Genomic DNA, 19,891 nt, shown 5'->3' with positions numbered 1-19,891 from the left:
ACACACACACACACACACACACACACACACACACACACACACACCCCTCCTCTCTGCCTCTCGCCCAGTTCATTGTACCAAAGGAGATTTTCTCCATTGAGGCCCAGTCTCTTAGGTAACCCCAGCACTGCATGAAATGAGGAGAGGAAGAGAGACAGGGAATGATAGAAAGAGAGAGAGAGGGCGGGGACATTGAGTGAGAGAGAGAGAGAGGGCAAAGAAAATGTAAAGGAGGAGGGAGGGCCGGACAGAAAGTGTTGAAGAAGGAGAGGGAGAAGGACGAAGGATCAGAAGGGGCTTAGGCGGGCAGAGTGAAAGATGGAGAAGTAGGACAAGTGTGGTCAGACGTCGACAGCGATACAACTAAAACTCGACCCAGAACGGAGGGAGGAAGATTGAGAAGGCGAGGATGTCTGTCGCACATGTAAGGATGAATCCTCTGTGGCTGAAAGGGACTTTATCGTTTGCTTTTTGCAGTGATTCTTGATCCAGATTTTAGGCCCCAAAGGGTCCAAATACTGGGCACTACTGCACTTTTGTCTTCTTGTTTTGTTCTTATTTCGTTTATGCTTTGAGTTAACATTAACTGAGTTATTAGGTTATGAGCAATTAAGCCCATTTTCACTTTTCAACAGTAAAAGTCTTTTTGAAACGGGGTCCAGTAGCCTGTGTGGTAACAGTACCTAAAGAGAAGTGTACACCAGATGAGTTTGGGCCACCAGGCCTCGTTCAAGACCAGCCAGGAGGGTTTTTTTTTTCAAGAAAATGGAACATACTGTTGTTTTTTGTTTGACATAGAGATAATAATAGAATACCAATGTTTTAATACAGACATTAAGGCAGACAACTGTTACAAAGTTTCTATTACTGAAAAAAAAGTTTTTGTCTTATTGGCATTCATGACATGACAGTCAAGAAGAGCCAAGTCAAATGTTATCCAGTTTACTGACTATTAGAATATAAACACATATTTGTATTACAGCATTCAGATAACAATTGAAGGCTTTCTTTCTTTTCTTTCTTTTTTTTTTACCTCTGTGGTGGTTTTTCTGCCTCTCTGATTTAAAACTTTTTTTTCTGAGCAGAGTCTTTAACTGTAGGAAAGGACTCTCTGAAACGCTGCCATCCTTTGTGGCCATGCTGCTCTGCACCTCAATGGTGGGCACACAGCACATGGGGTTCCCATGAATAGGCCAGGCCTCACCAAAGACCACATCATTTGGATAAAGACGGGCTCCCACAGAAAGAGAAAACGCCTCACGGAGCGAATCAGATAAAGAGAAAATGTTGTGTACGGCAAATCAGATTAGGGGGAGTCAGAGCTTTACTTTTTCGTTTGCAGGTTTTCTCCCCCTCCCACCTTCCTGCCTCCAACTCAGTTAAATTTACTACTACTACAGCTCATGTGTCTGATAATAATGCGCTCTACTGCTGCGCTGAGTTATCATCTCAGGCTTTTGTCTTCTTTGATCCGTGTGACCGTTGGGGGACCCACTCCTTCTTTTGTACAGGGTCACACCGCCGGCTCCTTTTGGACGAGCCTGCCCCTGGGTGGTGACCCCTTCGTTCATCATGGTGTCACCCACACAGAGGACAGGCATGAGTTAGAGCTTTCTCCCTCTCCCTTTTCTCTTCTTTCTTTCTCTTTGCCTTCCCGCTCATTCCTCTGTTCTAGTATGACCATCGTTTCCTTCGTCTCCATCCGTAAGCGCTGATCTGAAGCACGCTGGAGGCCAAATACCGTTTTCAAACCCAACTTCAGCAGATGGAGAAAGTGATATTTGGATGGAATGGCACCCTTTCACTCTCTGACGTTATCGAATTAAAGCTGAATTTACTGCAGGAACCTCTTAAATCACCAGCCATCGAACCAGGCCAGCCGCCTGAGCATCCATGTGTGTGTGAGTGTGTGAACATACCGACAAATCAAAAGAAAGATGGAGGTCCGGAGCTGATTGTCCAAACGCAATTCTTGCGTCTGCCTTTGTGAAACCAGGAGTTGTGGATGGACATCATGCCCCTGACCTCTGAAAATCAGCGAGGGACAGACCACCATGGACGGATAAAACTGTGTGGCATTGTGGGTGGATGAGCGAGAGACACTGAAAAAAAGACAAACAGAGAGAGGGAGACATTGAATAAGGGAGAGTGTGTGTTTATGTAAATGTAAAGCCTGTGAGAGTGTCTCTTGATATTTTTGGAGGTCAGCTCAACTTTTTTTCCAATGACCAGTATTGTGTCACCATCTGGTCCGCTGCTGCCAAAACCAAGGACAATGGACTGCAGCGTGTCATTTGCTCTGCGGAGAAGGTGATTGGCTGCATTCTACCCTCCAGGACTTGTACTCCTGTAACGCCTTCACGACCTGTAAAGATTGAGGCCGACCCCTTGCACCATGGACCTAAACTCTTAGAATCCATCCCCACTGACAGGAAGCTGTAGACATCATGGCCAAAACCTCTGCCAGAAATACACCTGCAGAATTGTATTTTTTTATTAATAGTTTTTTTTTTTTTTTCTATTCCGTTAAAGTTTCCTGTCCATGCACCAATACAGCAAAGAAAATTCCTTGTACCTGCAAACCTACTTGTCAATAAACTAGATTCAGATTCTGATTGTTTCAAGTTGGGCCTGTAAAATATTTCTGGTTATAGATTTTAGTTGTGACAGAACAAAAAGATGTAAAATGAACAAAAATGTCTTTAGGTCAACTTAGATGTGGAGTAAAAAGCTAAGGAAATCTTTCCTTTTACAGAGCAGTTATGATTTACATATTTAATATCGTTTTAAAACATAATGGCGCCAAACAGAGACAGCAGCCAAATGGGAACTATGTAGGAAGGCCCTTATTTTATTTGGCAAGTTAAACAACACAAATTGGTCAATGTCAAACTCTGAAACAATTTTCCAAAATGCAGAAAAACATTGTAAACTTTCTCTTTCACGCCGATAAATGATGTGATGTGAGATTCAACAGGTTTTTGAGACTGACTTGATGCTTAAATGTCCATGTTAACTTCCAGGAAGTGAAAGGAACAAATAACCCAACTGTCAATGTTTGTTGTCTTAGTTTATTGCATATTTTCCCTGCTCAGGTGCAAAGCCTAACGCTCATACATGCCCGGCTCCATAGATTAGGGGTGTGCCATTTTGGAAATGGGGTTGGAGTCTGTTGGTAGAGCAAAAAGGACTAATATCCCCATGTTAAGTACAGTTGAATGTGTCTGGTTCGCACTTAGCACCGGCATCTAGAGAGAGTTTTGCTAAAGCTGCAGTGGAAGGGGTGAGAGTGACAGAAAAGGAGAGTGAATGTGGGTAGGTAGGTGTGTGTATGTGTCTGTGTGTGTACTTACCCTCTCTGTGTTTACCCCTTTGAATTTGCCTCTGTGTGTTTTTTCCTGTGTTTGACAAAGTTCAGGGGGCCAGACTAGGAGAGAGAAAAGGGAAAATGAGAGAAAGTAGAAGACTTGAATGAGGTGGGGAGAAGGGGAGAGAGACGGCGAGAAGGATGAAAAAGAAGGCAAAGATCTGACAGAGAGAGAGGACGGGCTGGAGAACAAGAGGACATTTTTGGAGGGAAAAGATGAGTAGGCACCTTGAAATTTGTGAGGCGAAATAGCCTGTTGGTTCACAGCACGAGTGGCGTAAATTGGCGATATTTATAGATTGAAGCTGCAGGAATCGATGATTCATTCTGGGAAATATGTATAGAGAAAGAGAAAGAGGGAAAAAGAGGGTGGGGGGGAGATCGAGAGCGAGGCTGCATTAATATGCTAATGGGCTGAGTGAATGCACAACAGGCCCACTGACCAGGCTAATCACTGGTGGACACACACTGAGTCTAATCCCTCACCAGCATACATAGATACACACGTAGAAACACACACATAGACACACACATGCAGGCACATACAGTGCAAGTTAAAATATTTAGACAGTGACATTTTTTTGTTGCTTTGTCTCTGTATTCCAGCTCATTGGATTTGAAATGAAGCACTGAGTATGAGCTTAAGGTGCTGACTCTCATGTTTGATTTGAGGGTGTCTATGGATAGTGGGAGATTATTAAATCCATTTTTATACATCCCCTGAATTTTATAAAAATAAAGAAAATGGCAGCGTAATGATGCCAAACAGATAAAGAAAACAAATATTTTGCAGGGACAAACAACAGAATGTCACCACATTCAAACATTCAAGACTAGATGGAATAAAAAAAAAAGTGAAAATCACTTCGGTACAGAAGCCTCATCAGGTAAGATACAAAGTGTCTGCTGCTGCGGGCTTTGGACAAACTAGGTGCAACATATGTGTAATATTAATTGCATAATTAAATTACTTTAAATTCATATAACATTATAACAAATACAACAATGTTAGTGTCCTAAATTTTGAGAGGGAATATTAAGGCTAATAATTCATAAATTGGTAGTTTGATATAAATGCGTAACACTCCAGGATTGATTTCAAATCCAGTGTACAGGGGAACAGAGCAAAATAAAAAAGATGTGTCACTGGCCAAATGCTGGGACACATGAGGGAGACAACAAACGGAGATAACAAATGAAATCAACCACTAAATTCTATATTACCGCCCAATCTCAGTGGCTTCCAACTGCTGCTTTAATGCGTCTTTCTTATTTCATGTTCTGTTACGTGTGCGTGTCCTCTGAGCTAATTGGCACATGTGAACTTTTAGAAGGGTTGAGTATGCTTCTGAAATAATGAAAAATACATGCTTTCTCTTAAATAGTTCTGAGGACAAAAATGGTTTAGCTAACTTACAAACATCAATAAGTAAGTGTAAAAAAGAATGCATTGCTTAAAATCCTGTCTGGAATGTAGACAAAAATATTAAAACATTTCATTTGGAAAGAAAAACAACGTACATTCATATATTGTTTAAGATGTGTGTGTGTGTGTGTGTATAAAAGTATAACAATTCCAGAAACATGAGGGTTCATGAGTTGTGTGTAATGCCGTTTTGACCCCCTTGAGGGTGATAAAGCATCAAAAAACCCACAAGAGCTCGAGGGAACAACTCATGAAACATTTTAAGATCTATTATCTTCCATAATTCTTAGTTTGTAGGATGGCACAACATAGATGTTTGGTCCCAGAAAAATTTACAAAATAATATGTTGTGCTACATGTTGTACAAAGAGTATAAAATGAGATAAATACACTGCCAGCATCCTTAAAATTGTTACATCTTTGCTCAAATATGCTGACATTTTTGTTTGTTTTTGTAGGATTTTGAGGATATAAATGGTCAATAATGTTTAAATAGATTTCTACTACATACATGAGACCAAACACTGTCCATCTATCTGTTATTGTATTGCAAATCCAATGTATTTCCTCCTTTTGCTCGATATTGCCTGAAAAAAAATTAGGCTTTCCTTCGTAGTTATAAAGGATCCCGAGTCTCCCAGTCATCTAAGGCTGCAACTAACATTTATTTTTATTTCCAATAAATCGTTGATTTTTTTGCATGATTAATTGATTGGTAGTTTGGTCTATACAATGTCAGGAAATGTTGAAAAATGTCTATCAGTGGTTTCCAAATCCCAAGATCACGTCCTCAAATCTCTTGTTTTGTGAAAATTTTCAGTTTACTGTCATATAGGAGTGAAGAAATAATCACATGGAAGCTGGAGTCAGAAGTTTTTTCACTCTTTTTCATAAAATATTAGTCCAACCAATTAATCAATTATCAAATTAGTTGGCAAATAGTTGACAACCATTCAATTAATTAATCACTTTGCCGCTCTCCATCAGTTTGTACACTTCTGCCGCTCCTGCAAGCATTGAACATTATTTTTGTAGGTAGTTGGCAAATAGACGATGGAAATTGGATATCTTAATGATTGTAACCATTTTTTGTTTTCCATCTGCAGCATATCAGCCAATGCCCTGCAATAACCCTTTCCAGCAATACAGAGCGGAACTTGTCTTGACCTTTTGACCTCTTGCCCTGGATGCTCTCCCTCAGTGACATGCGAGTGACAACATTACCACACACAGCCCTTCTCCTGCCTTAAGAAGTTGGGCTGCAGTGTTTTGCAGCCTAATATTCAACTGTAAGAGAACACTAAGCCAAATCATCCACCATCATCATGTTTTCATCCTTGCAGGGGGAGGGAGGGTTGGCTAAGAGGCAAAGTGGGGGGAGAAACAGACACACACGGGGCCTACTTGCCACCTCTTTTCATGCGAAGAAGCTGTGCCGCTAAACCGTCAGTAATCCGTATTTATTTGCACGCTACATATTTACAACACTTAGCTAGTTTATGTCTAGCAGAATGAGATATATGTGGGGCTACCACCAGTACTAAACCGGTCTGTTCCTGGCTCTCTACCTTAGCTCTACTCGGAGCATTTAGCGATAGCTAGTTTAGCTTTAGGTGTTTAGCTAGTTAGCTAGCTGTAGCGCTACGCCTATTTTTCCAGTTTACACCCGACATGGCATAATTTTCAATTTCAATTGCTGAGCTGAATGATGTGAAGTATATTCGAGGACGGTAACTATCACATACCGCTTTATGGTAACGTTAGGCACTAGCATTTTTAAATGTTCGCTAGTAACGCTAGGTAGCTAGTATACGAGCAATGCGATGGCTAACGTTAGCTTGGTAAACGATGGTTTGTTGCCATCTGTCAAGGCTCCATCTAGCTAGCTAACGCTATATGAGGGAATGGGACGTTTTCTCTACTGCGTTGAACCAAGTTAACATAGTCAATGTCTTGTTTCTTATTTATTAAATAGTCGATTTATTTGCCCAGGAATCGATTTAGTAGCTGACTGTTTTTGCAAAGTCCTGCATTTGCCAAATATTCATCAAATACACAAATATTTCTATTGACACGCGCAAGCAGCTTACACCATATCAATAGACTGTTATGTTGCACAATGTTGTGACTTAATGGGCATATGAGTGTGTCACATCATTATCTAATGAGCTTTGTTTTATGTTGGAATTGCAGACCGGTTTTTGGTTTCCCAAAACAACTCCGGCCCGGGCCTCAGTCCGCGGTCTAGAGTTTGATTGCGGGCGGTTTTGAGACTGAAGCCCGTCGGCTTGTAGCTGTTAGACAGCCCCTGCACCCCACCACCATCATGGGAGACAGTAGAGGTGAGATCATAATTGCTCTTATTTTGTTATTGGCAATGCAAATACACGAATGTCGAGCTAAAATTGCATCTTAAAACTAATGTTGAAATTACTTACGACTTTGCAAATTATACATATTTACACTTGTTGTACGACTGCTTTAAATTCAGGCCTATGAACGATATGGGTTATGATGTAACGTTAACCAGTACTTAACATGCAAAATATTAATGCTTTTTAAAACACATTAGTTAGTTACAGCAGGCACACAGTTGAACTATTTATAGACCCATGTCTTTAAGAACGTCATTTGATCAGTCAGTCAGATTTAGTCGTTCAAATGACCATACCACAATTTCTCTAAAGCTACATTTTGCTTTTAATATAATTTGGTTATTTGAAGTGCAATCTTAATGTTACTTTTTGTTATTGTGGCTGTCTTCATTATTGGATCCAGAGTTTATTCACCTTCATTCAAAACACTGTACAGTATCATGATTGAGAGCAATGGCCCCAAGGGACTCACAGGCTCATACCTATAAGTATTCCAGCTACCTATAAATAGTATTTATAAGTGCTTATTCGGAGAGCTTAGTGAAATATGTGACAGAGTTGTAGTTGTACTTCTGTCATACATTGACTCTTGTGAGGAAATAATACTTTAAATTAAAAATGAGGAGAAAAGAAAACATTATTCCTTGCATTTGTTGATTTTGTAAGTGGTATTTTCCATGGTATTATTGGTGAATTTCTTTTCAGTGTGTTTGAGGCAAGAAAATAGATCAGATCGGCCAACAACCAGATACGCAGCCGAAGCGGTAAAAATGCAGCACACAGCCGGCTGCAGAAGAAAGCCAGCAAAATACAAACCACAACATAAACAAAAATAAATAAAAGAACTGGCATCATAAAACCAGAACAAAATTCCACCAGATTCCGATAACAGATCAAAAAAGTAGGCATGTAGAAACTTAAATTAATGTCTTTCTCTTGATTGTACACCAGTCAAATAATGCACATCTCTGGTAAACCTCATCTCAGGTGCTGTATGAAAACTAATAATTATTCCAGAAAATACTTAATAGGAAATAACTACTCAAACAAATCTTGCCCTTAGATGTTCAATGCCGTTTTATTAAGAACCACACTCTGGGATGTTAAAAGCAAAGCACATTTTACTGGGAGTAAAAATCACATTGTATGCTTTACATTGTGCAATGAGGATGTTTAACTGAGGTGTTTTGCAAATGATTGTTATAAGAATCATTTAGTTATAATCAAATTAAGAAAGCACTACAGTAGAGGTGTCAGTAACTTCCGGCATGCAATTTTTATTGTCATCATGTAAAAGCTGTTAAATGGGCAACATTTAATTAATTAATAACACTTAAAATAAATCCCAGATTGGCCTAAGGAGCAACAGTTTCTCTTGATTAAAATAGAACATAGGGTTGCAAAAGGCAAGTCTGCTTAGTAGTTGTAGAATTGTGTTATTTAACTAGGGATAGAGTAATACATTTGCAAATTATTTTTTGTATATTAGCTTTGTTCCAGCCCATTATTAATCGTGATAACACTATTTTTATTGCTATTATCTTTCTTGCTGTCTCTTATCAGATTCCCACAGCCCAGACAGTTCGTCTATGTCCTCCCCTCCATCAGACCAGCGCTCACCTCCGCTGGTTCCCTCAGCTGCTTCCATGACCTCCCTGCCTCCCATCACCACCTCAGGGGTCAACAGCCCCATCAGTAGCATCGGCTCCCCCTTTTCTGTCATCAGTTCTTCGCTGGGCTCGCCGTGTCTACCTGGTACGCCATCGGTGGGCTACGGCCCCATAAGCAGCCCACAGGTAAGGAAGGACTTGTAATTAGGGGACATAATTTAGATTTTTTATTATGTAAGATACATTTATTTATTTGCAGTGGAAAGTAGAAATACACAACTTAAAAGATATCAAGCTGTACCTTTCTGAAAAAGTAATCACTTTTTAAATTTGGGTTTTTGACAATTTCTAAGATTGTCTTGATTGGTCCTTACTACAGTCACAGTGGCAGCTATATGAGTGGCAGAAATATGAGAGGCAAGGCAGGTCTTGAAGAAATTGATGAACTTAAAGGGTTTTGTGCCTGCCTCTCACTGAAATGTATCTAAAAAAAAAACAAAACAACCTAATGGTCATTGTTTACACCTTCTCCTCTATTGTTCTTTCAGATCAACTCAACAGTGTCCATGTCGGGGCTTCATGCAGTGAGCAGCTCCGACGATGTGAAACCTCCGTTAGGCTTGAAGCAGCTGTCGTGTCACAGTCCAGGGCCGATGCTTTCGCAGAAACGGCTTTGTGCCATCTGTGGAGACCGATCCTCTGGTGACTAGACACCTTAAAGGCTACTCATGTTTTCTGTGCCTTGCCTTTTAAGTTGGGGCAGTTGTTACAGTGTAAATAATGATACAATCTTTTAAAATTCTACCGTGAAACAAATTTTCTTACCTCTTGTCTTTCTTCTTCGACTCTTTTCCTCCCTCCTTCCCACACGCTCCAGGTAAGCACTATGGTGTGTACAGCTGTGAGGGCTGTAAAGGCTTCTTCAAGCGCACAGTACGCAAAGACTTGACCTACACTTGTCGGGACAGTAAAGACTGTATGGTGGATAAGAGACAGAGGAACCGCTGCCAATACTGCCGCTACCAGAAGTGCCTGGCCATGGGCATGAAGAGAGAAGGTGAGCAAGCATGGGCACTTCAGCTCACCCTGTAGATGGCTGGTTCTCAGCCGCTTCTGCTCATTACCCCAAAACATGAGGCCATTTCACTTTTCCATGCGCCCAATTGTAGGATTAAATGCACCATATAATTGTGCATTTTCACACGAATGATTTGGGTTTTAAAGGCTGTTTAGTGGATATATTATATAACTCTTCACCTGACAAATTTTAAGAAGATTTCATAACTTTGCTGTGGTGTATTCTTTAGGGATAATTGGATAATGGATTTGATTTAGCCCGGCAGAAACTCAAATTGTATGTCGTCTACTCCAAATCTGGTTCAAGAATATACAACAGCAGTTAAGGGGGAAAAACAAAAACTTTAGGCTCCTACTCTTGTTAAACTCATCAGAGAAGAATAGGGATGTAACCACAACATAAACGTCCACTGTCTTGTGTTGCAGTTCAGTCTTCCAGTTGACAGATTCCCTGTAAACACATCTAAACACTGAGGTAGAGGAGAGCTGAGAGCTTTATAAATTAACTTCAGATTTATGAAGCTCATCTACCACAGTGTCTTTCTTTGTGCCAAAAAAAAAAAAAAAGAGGGTAAGAACTGAACCGTGGCTCAAGTCGAGTTCTGTATTTGGAGAATCGTAACCCACCTACTAAAGATGTTGATTGTTCGGGTCATTTCTGTGTCTCTGAATCTGGAACAAATTAGTTTCCTTAGCAGTGGCATATTTGGTCTGTGTGACTGACACTAATAATAAAGAGCCCACTACTCATATTCATCACAATAAAATCTAAAGTTTTGCCAACTTCACTTTGGGCTGACTGGCCGCTACAAACTTGCAAACTATGGTCACACACACACAACACAAATGTGTGACTAAACATTTTCATTGGTTGCACGGTGCACCTGACATCTAGCAGGTCTTTTCTGTGTGTGTGTGTGTGTGTGTGTGTGTGTGTGTTTTTTTCTTTTTGATCAACAGCAAAATGGCCTGCCAAATCCTTTAGCCAAAATTAGGGCTGTGCAATTAATTATTGCTGCTCCCAATGATCACAAAACAGAAAAATCAAGAAAAACACATGTTTAGCAAATAAACTCTTTTCTCTTGTGTTCTGAATGAAAAAAATTAAGTTTAAATAGGATAAGTAGTACGGGAAATTTCACAGTTGTGTTTTTTTTACTGTTGATTTAATTAACTTTTTCCACAGTTTTTATAAGTTCAATAATTGCAACATCTTTCCAGAAGTCAACAAGTTATTGTGTCAAATTATTGTGATTTCAGTATTGACCTAAATAATCTTAATTATATTTTTTTCCATAATCGAGCAGCCCTAGCCAAAATAATAAATTGCCTTTCTAGTCACTTATACATACATTTGTTTCAGTGCATTTTATTGAGTTGATCCACTACTATGTTAAATACAAAAGACTTGAAGAAAAAGACAGAGCAGAGTTTACAGCAAAAATAATTGAACATATTGAACAACTCACCGTGTAAAAAAGTTTCCTCTGGTTAGCCTGGATGTAGTTAATATGTTGAGGGTGAAAGGTGAGAATGGACGGGTTGAAGCTGTGTGTTGCCGTTGACGATGTGGGAGGAAATAAAGCGTTTGCCAACTTTGAAACTATGCATTAGCCTAACATTAGCTAGCAGCAGATTGGCCCAGCACCTACTCTGCCTCTGATTGGCTCCCACCCCCATATTCTATTACACTGAATGCAGGTGTGGGGAAACAAGGCATGTGATTGCATATAAACCTATGGCCTAGAGGTATCACTTAACTGTCAATATCATATTCACCAACTGTTTGTCTTCAGGTGGACAGCAGTCACCGGTGAATACATCCCATGAGTTTTATCAATAAAAAAGCACAAACTCCACTATTAATTATCATTGGCAGCTATTTAGCTTTTACTATTGCAACTATTGAAGCTATTGAAACGCATCTTAACAATAAGAAAACATGATGGATCCATTTTCAAGTCAGTCTAAGGTTATTTGCTGTAAAGTGTCTTTCAGTTGAGCAGTGTAGGTAAGAGCTACATGTAACTATATTAGATAATTGTGTTGGGACTTGATCCCCCAGCTCACAAAGATGCTACTTTTATTGTATTATTTTGAACATACCTTAGGTTATGATGAGCTTGTCCCTGTTCCTGTCCCTGTTGTCGTTATTATGATCCCTGTAGTCATGGATTATTAAATTAACGTAATACTTGTACAATAGGGGATAGAAAGAACGACTAGAGTGGTAGAGAGGGAGATGGGGGTGGGTAAGCCTTGTAAACACTAACCCCCTTTCCCCCCTCTCTTCCTCTTTTTGTTTCCTCTCGTTCTCTCTCTCCCCCTCCCTCCTTCTGTAGTGGCCACGATGAACGACAGATGTAAGGAGAAGAGGGAGGGAGGGGTGTGTGTCTGTGCCTGTATGCTTGATCAAGAAGCAGATAGATATTACATTGCATATCTATGAGAAGGAGCTAGTTTAAAATGTTTTTCCATAGTCTGTTGCCAGTGCTCAGAGGGGGACCAGTGCCAACCTTGAATTACTCCCCCGTGTTTTGATTTTTAACCTTTTATAGATCCAGGGAAAGTTTGCTGACTTTGCACACTTCTTTTAGTCATCGTCCTACTTTACTTTAAAGCTACTTGTTGTTTATTCCCCCCTGGGTGCGACCCGATAAGATGGGTCACGGTTACGTGGCCGGAGAGCAGTTCCACTTCTGTTCAGGAACATTAATTTCCTTGTTTAAGGTACTTTGACGCTTGTAGAGGAAGGATAGATCCATTCAATTTCCCACCCAGATTTTGTTAAGGCAATCTTGGCTTCCAAACAGTCATACCTTTTTTATTTATTTATTTATTTATTTAATATAAATTCTGTATTAAATACGGACATAGTGACAGTTACTTACAGTTAATGAGGTTAGTATTGAATATAATACAAAAATATTTTTCCAATAATTTGCTTTGCTTGACATTAAATGCACATAGTAGGATTCAATCAGCTTCTTCCAATAGTCCAAATACTTTAAATTAATATTTAATTAATCATCGAAGAATTCAGAATGCTTTTTTTTTTTTTTTGCCAAAGACTTTGTCAACAATTGATATGTGCTGTTTTTGTGGCCCAACCCAGGATAATAGGGTGTTGGAGTCATAAATAAATCCAAAAGTAATGACATCCCCTATAATTGCTGCTCCTACATATTTTTTGTTTGCTGATGTTAAAAAAATGACCAAAACAATAAACACAACACATTGACTTACAAATCTTACTGGGAAATGTCAATTCCATGTGACTATTGGTTAATATATTGGCATTAATACATATTTGGACAGTGGCGTTCTTTCTAGTATGACTCTCAGCTTGGATGTTAATGGGTGTTCACATTTGTATTTGGTGAATCTTGTAGGACTCTTAGGTGCTTTTCTATATTCATATTCCCCAAAATGTTAGCACAGTTGTGCAAGTTAGTGATCTGAACATACAACTGAAGTAACCAAGTTTGTAGAGACCAACAGTGGGATGTTCCTGACTCACCAATCCAGTCCCAGAACCTCAGTCTCTCTACTGATGTGTGTGGACGGGTAGACTTATGACAGTCTTTGACTGCATAGGATTTGTAACAAAATAGTAAATATTACTTATGTTTATTTAATTTACTCCAAGGTTGTCTGTAGTGGATAAAACACTTTTTTATATTTTGGTACAGGATAGCTTCAATAGTACCTCAAGTTGGGGTGGACAGTGTGATTGCATTGAGTTGTTTTCATTTGATTTACATGCACTTAAATTTAATTGCTGTTGTCTTTCTGCAGTAAATTGTAATCTAGTTTCTTTAATCTGGGTAAGAGATTAAGAGAAACAACAATTTCCTGATGTTGAATCTGGGCAAATGCCTACTTTCCAAAATTACTAATGTTACATTTCATTGTAATTCCCTCTTGAATGTAGCTTTAAAACAATTAGTTAATAGTAATGACTTCATTTGTGTACACAGTTCATTTCAGCCTTGTTAGTGGACCTTAAAGAAGTATGAAAGACCGCATGAGAGATTTTGAATTCATCATGAATTATACATGCTTTTTCTACTATTTTGCACTTTTTTAATTTGGTCATACCTTTTTTGTTGGTGCTATTTGTATGGCTAAATCCTGCTTCTCCAATCTCTTTGTGGTTCACACATTTTCTGTTGGTCTCCAATTCTACTTCTTTCATTTAATCCATTCTATTGTCTGGTGGCACATCCTAACTACTCCTCCATTCCTTTGCTCTTGCACCTTTCCTGGCTCTCCGTTCTTCACACTGGCCACCTTTTAACCCATCCTTGACTCCCACATTTTGTCCTTTCTACTCTTATCTTTTTTTCACTCGTCCTTGTTTTCTTTTGTGCTCTTCTCTGTCCACCCCAATACTTATCCTAAAGCTGTACAAGAGGAAAGGCAGAGGAACAAGGAACGAGAGGGCGAGATGGAGTCGTCTAGTGCGGTGAACGAGGAGATGCCAGTGGAGAAGATTTTGGAAGCGGAGATGGCTGTAGAGCAAAAGACCGAGCTTCATGCAGACGGAAGTTCAGGTGGCAGCTCTGTGAGTAGTCTGCCTGGTGGAAGTTAACCGCAAACTGTGTTCTTTTTTTTTTTAAATGTGCATTGTGTACCATTCAAAGTCCGTAGTGAGTATATTCAAGTATTGTAGTATATAATTATGCTTGTCTTGGTTCATGACTGCATGTTTCTTTTAACAATTTTTACAGGCTGTTGCCTCTCAGTCAAGTTGTTTGATGAAATAATTATTTAAAAATCCTCTACATCTGCTTTCTTCAGCCCAACGATCCTGTCACCAACATCTGTCAGGCAGCAGACAAGCAGCTCTTCACCCTGGTGGAGTGGGCTAAGAGGATCCCTCACTTCTCTGAGCTGGCCCTGGACGATCAGGTCATCCTGCTACGTGCAGGTAAGCTCCTAGTTGACTCAAGAAAGTTCAATGAATCACTAGTTTTTATTTTATTTAAACAAAAATGCCAGTGTGCCAAACGAGAAAATGTTGAAGCCAATCGGATATTTTAGGGTTTTGTGCTGCTCCATCATATTCTACTGTTACACCATTGTGTAACTCCCTATACAGCATTTGGTCCCCTTGTCTATGTAAATGTTGGTGCACAAATCCTTAGACACTGTTAGACAAGTGTATTATAATTATTATAATGCAAGTCAAATTTTTTACACCACAAACAAGTGTAGATTTTTATAAGCCTCATTGTCAAGAAAACATAAACTTGACTGATTATTTTGTAGGGCTATTGAATTGGACCTCACAAAGTACACTTGCAACGCCCTGTATGTTTTTAGTTTGTATATCATCACGGAATCTTAATATAGAACTAAATATTAGGGTATAAAGGAGTAATCTATTGTTTCATACAGCTATGAAATAGCTCAGGTGGGAAATCTTAGTAATTAATTTTTACAGGGAAATGGACGCATGTGTTTAGTAAGAGATCTTCAATTTGCTAATTGCCAGGAACGTTCAGTTATAAAGGGTATTAAGAAATCCTAAACATCAGAGCTGTATAATATTTAGACTTTTAATTCACTGGACATATATTGACACACTAGTATTTCCACAGGCTGGAATGAACTCCTGATTGCATCGTTTTCTCATCGCTCCATCTCGGTGAAGGACGGCATTTTACTGGCCACCGGCCTGCATGTCCACAGGAACAGTGCTCACAGTGCAGGTGTTGGAGCCATCTTTGACAGGTAATACACAGATGCATAAATGCATAAACAGTATCGCTCTGACAGACATACCACATCAGCGATTTCCCAGCATTCAGAAGTTTGGGTGGTTGACCCAACTGGAGAGGAAATGTCAACATAAACATAATTGTGTTCGCTGGTGCGCTTTAGCATTAATTTGATTTTTAAAGGCCTTTCTACTCCACTTAGAATAGATTTGCTAGATTTGTAGACTACCTACTTTTAGCCTAAAATAGATTGACAAAGCTTTTTTGATTTGACCTGGTAAATCCACATCAGTCCTCAGAGCTAGATAAAACAGAAAGAACACTTGCTTTTATTTATTTACCTGCATTTTTATGTTTGGCTGAAAAAGTGACTGGGGTAAGAGTTCAGGATACTCTCTCTTCCCCTTTGGCTTTCTGCAGCTGCTGTGTTCTGCGCTGGCTGTGATTGGCTGAGAGACTTTGCTTCTTTAATGATGCCTGTTGGCTGACAACGCATGGCAGGGAGGCTGTTGACTACTACAGCCTACCCATAGACATTCATGCGCACATGCACACAGTTACTGGCTGGCTAATGCACTTATATAATAGGAATGTCACTTAAAATAGAGTTTACATCCCATTATTATGCAGAGTGTTGTTGAGGCAATGGGTATATACGTTTTCTTTTTTGCTGACCAAAGAATAGTTGTTTTGTGATCTCATCTTGACAAAAAACAAAACCTAATAATTACAGCCGTGGCCTCTGCAGCCATTTGCATTATTGCATCAAATTGAATGTTTACTTGAAAAGTGAAATCACATGTTTTTCACTTGATTTTGTGTTCACCGTTGTTTCAGAATATGTTCTTTAAATAAGATGTAAAATTTCTTATGTTCTAAAACATGCTAGTTTATGTGATATGATTTATTGCATTATCTAGAAGTAGATTACATCTGCTGGTTTAAATACATTTTGAGTGCTTCGAGTCAAAAATAAATACTCCAAATCTTGTTGAGCTTTATGTAAAAACCCCAACTACATCACAACGTGTCAATTCACTGTCAATTACACAGTAATTACATTGTCCAAAATCCAGTCAAGTTTACAGCAAGCTGACTGGGCTCATGGCAAACGGCTCAATGATTTTCCTCTGACACTTTTTAATTTTTCTAGCAACATCCTTTTCTTCAAACTTTTCGTTAGCAACTGTTTGAAGCTAGTGAATCATATTTTGTCAAGGAGGGTGTTTATAATAAACTATCAGAATATAATTTCGTTGTAGCGCATTACTTGAGGCAACTAGGTAGGCCCTAAGGTGTAAAACAAAACTTGCTTTGGGTGTGTTTGTAAGTTAGATGGGAAGAACAAGACATTAGTAGGAAAGGTAAGGTTGGTTGTTGTCTTTTCTGCCAATGTTTGATTGGCTGTATCAAAATAGGGTCTCTAAGTACTCGGATACCACAACAGCAGAATAAATGCAAAAATAGGAAGCGGCATCATGAATCCATTATAACCAACGAAGAACATGGAACAAGCGATTGTCAGGGCAGATATGTATGTTTTAGCAGATTAAAAACAAATTTTTGATTTATTAAAATCACTTGCACTTCAAGTTACTTTTCATGATACTATTATTGTGTAGCAAGGAACATTTATTGAAGGTTGAGGGTCGTTTTTCCCCTATGAACAGTCTAAAATCTACTAATAGTTTTCTGCTGTCATGCATTTGGCTCATACAATTTATTATAACCTCCTTTTTGCTCATTTTACACATGTGAATATAGTTGGTAAGACTACAGTTAATGTTGTCATTAAACTGATCACATGTCTATCAGTGGTTTGGGTGCAGGTGCAAGATAAATTCATATTTGAGTCTAGACAAAAAATGTTTTACAACAGCTTTAAACGTATCAGAAAGTAGTTTGTATACTACATAGGGCTGGGCGATATGGGCGAATTTTCATATCCCAATAACAATATAGTTCATGATTTAGCATGTTTTTTTGGTAATTCAATATATTGTCTATCTGACAAATGTAAAAGTACTGAATATTTTCTAATTTTATTAAAAACTTCAGATCAAAATGAACATTTTCAAATAATATTGTAGATAAAATAGCTATACAGTACACTTTACTATGTTAACTTGCATGCAGTCAAATAGTTTGATTTAAAAACAAAACCTTAATCTTCAAATGATATTCCCTTAAAAATATTTTATTTCAGATTTTCTTAGAAATTTGAGTTAGTATGTCCTTATTGTCAATTAATCACGTCATGTGATTTCATCACGGTATAATTCCATTGAGTTATCGCCCAGCCCTACCTCTACAGATTTTAGCCATGTGAAATCATATATAAGCACTGACTCTCTGTACTGGTGAAAGGCTCAGAAAACAGACAGAATTCTGTAATAACGATGTAACTGTGTAATGACATTGTAATAACACATTGTGATTGAATACACAGGGCGCACAATGCCGAGGTTGGGGCCATATTTGACAGGTAATTACGCCACTACACAAACACCTTTCTTAAACCCCTCCTCTTGAAACAAACACAGAACCAAAGCTAAAAGGTTGATGTTTCTAGGCTTTTCCGCAGCTTCGTACAAGTCGGACAGTTTTTGCTACAAGATATTATTCTGAACGTCATCCACTAAAAATAGTATCATTAGTCACTGAGTGAACTTTAGAGGTATGGTTTAAGATGATGATGACAAAGAGCAGTACTGTATTTAAATTTGATTTCTGCAGCATACTTGGTTTGCGGCTTTGACTGCTTAAAACCTCATCCAATCGCCTGCAGTACACTTTTCATCTTTTGCCCATTGGCGATGCCTCTTGTTACCAAACCAGATGCTTGTTGAGCCTTGCCAGACCATAATGAGAAAATCAAAATATGTGGCCTAGCTTTCCCAAGGCATTAATAGTGTGACACAAAATGTAGTACTGTAGAACTCTAGTGCAGGACACTGTTTTACACAGGCAGGTTGATGTGTGTTCAGATTTACCGTTGAGCCCTTGATAGGTGATGTTGGTCCTCTTCAATGATGCTCCCTCTATGATAGGAAGTGCCCATTTTAAACTTTAAAGGCATACACCACGGGTGCATACCAAAAATCACTCCTACTTTCCTCCCTTTTCTCAACTTAATATGAATGAAACAAGTATTCATTGTGCTCGGTGTTTAACAATGCACTGCATTATGGACTTGGCCAGTGTCTGTTAAAATGTCCATTTCAGATGATGGATGATGTAGTAGAAAATATCCTCCTCTTCTGTCCAAGTCAGATCCCAGGCAGTTTTAGGATGCGCTTATGGCGCACACCGAGCCTCTCGAGTTAATAACTGACAGTCTATATATTATTGCGCTACACATCTGATGAAAGCATGATAACGCCATGTATTCAAAATATACTGATACTGGTATGTATTTTATTTTTACCAGGTTATTTGTTTGTTCTAGTTGTATGCAGTACTCTCTTTAACAACAGGACATCTATCTTACTTTGTTGGGTTGTAAGATTTGTGAAGCATTTAAAGAATGAATGGATGGCATTTAAAGTATACAGTACAGCACCCAAATTACTGATCACTCCCTCGCTCTGGCCTCGTCTTCATTTCCACATTAACACTTTACATCTCAAGTAAAACAACTTGTCAGAGATGAGTGTGGATACAGTTACAGTTTTAAAATTGACCCTAAATTGAGCCCATTCAAATTATTAAATTAGATTAAACAAGGCATTAGTTGGCAAAAAGTTGATGAATTTTTATTCCTTTCTGTAAGTGAGAACATTCGTCTAAAATATGAGTTCATGCTTGGAGGAAAAAAAAATGTATTTAGTCCCTGAACCTTGACTGCCATATGCTCTTTCTTCCTTGGAGTCATTGGTTAAGAGCAAGACAAAATCATGTGAAAAAAGGGAAACAGGAAACTATAAAGGTTTTACTCTCCAGCCATTGTAGATTTCAACATTTGGCACAACACATTCACAGCAACCTTCACACATTTAGTAGCACAGCTAATTATTAATAAAACAGTGAAAACCAACCATTAAATTATTAAGTCGTAAACACCAGAATCAGCCACAGCCAGAACTTACCACCAATTGGTGGCAGCAGTTTGCCAGTCTTAAAGGTGCTCTAAGCAAGGTCACGCGTGTTTTAGGCTATAACATTTGTTGTCACATTCAGCAACCATCTCCTCACTATCTGCGAGCTGCCTGTCCCCAGAACACACTGTAAAAACGTGGTCTCTGTAGACAGCCCAGGGTCTACAAACGCCAACAAAACAACTGTGCCCACCTGCACCACGAAGCATACAC

The 19,891-nt window shown here is 38.9% G+C and overlaps 1 protein-coding gene across 5 annotated transcripts in view; it reads left to right on the top strand.

Moving 5' to 3' along the window:
- Positions 1–6,063: 6,063 nt before the first annotated feature.
- Positions 6,064–19,891, top strand: part of rxrba (retinoid x receptor, beta a) — a 15,938-nt gene continuing 2,110 nt past the window's right edge. The window contains exons 1-10 of one of the 5 annotated variants that reach the window (XM_034891662.1): positions 6,064–6,082; positions 6,987–7,135; positions 8,732–8,964; positions 9,327–9,480; positions 9,656–9,835; positions 12,198–12,218; positions 14,262–14,422; positions 14,659–14,788; positions 15,462–15,594; positions 18,031–18,066. In XM_034891662.1, the coding sequence (XP_034747553.1) occupies positions 7,120–7,135; positions 8,732–8,964; positions 9,327–9,480; positions 9,656–9,835; positions 12,198–12,218; positions 14,262–14,422; positions 14,659–14,788; positions 15,462–15,594; positions 18,031–18,066 (1,064 nt within the window). In that variant the 5' untranslated portion in view covers positions 6,064–6,082; positions 6,987–7,119. Of the gene's footprint in view, positions 6,083–6,117; positions 6,239–6,986; positions 7,136–8,731; positions 8,965–9,326; positions 9,481–9,655; positions 9,836–12,197; positions 12,219–14,261; positions 14,423–14,658; positions 14,789–15,461; positions 15,595–18,030; positions 18,067–19,891 lie in introns of those variants that run through there. The other 4 variants (XM_034891661.1, XM_034891663.1, XM_034891664.1 and 1 more) reach the window with 4 other exon arrangements.

This window comes from Etheostoma cragini, chromosome 14, assembly GCF_013103735.1.
Source record: "Etheostoma cragini isolate CJK2018 chromosome 14, CSU_Ecrag_1.0, whole genome shotgun sequence".
In the NCBI taxonomy this organism is placed as follows: Eukaryota; Metazoa; Chordata; class Actinopteri; order Perciformes; family Percidae; genus Etheostoma; species Etheostoma cragini.
Note: the sequence above shows the minus strand (reverse complement) of the source record. Positions and strands in the feature narration are given on the sequence as shown.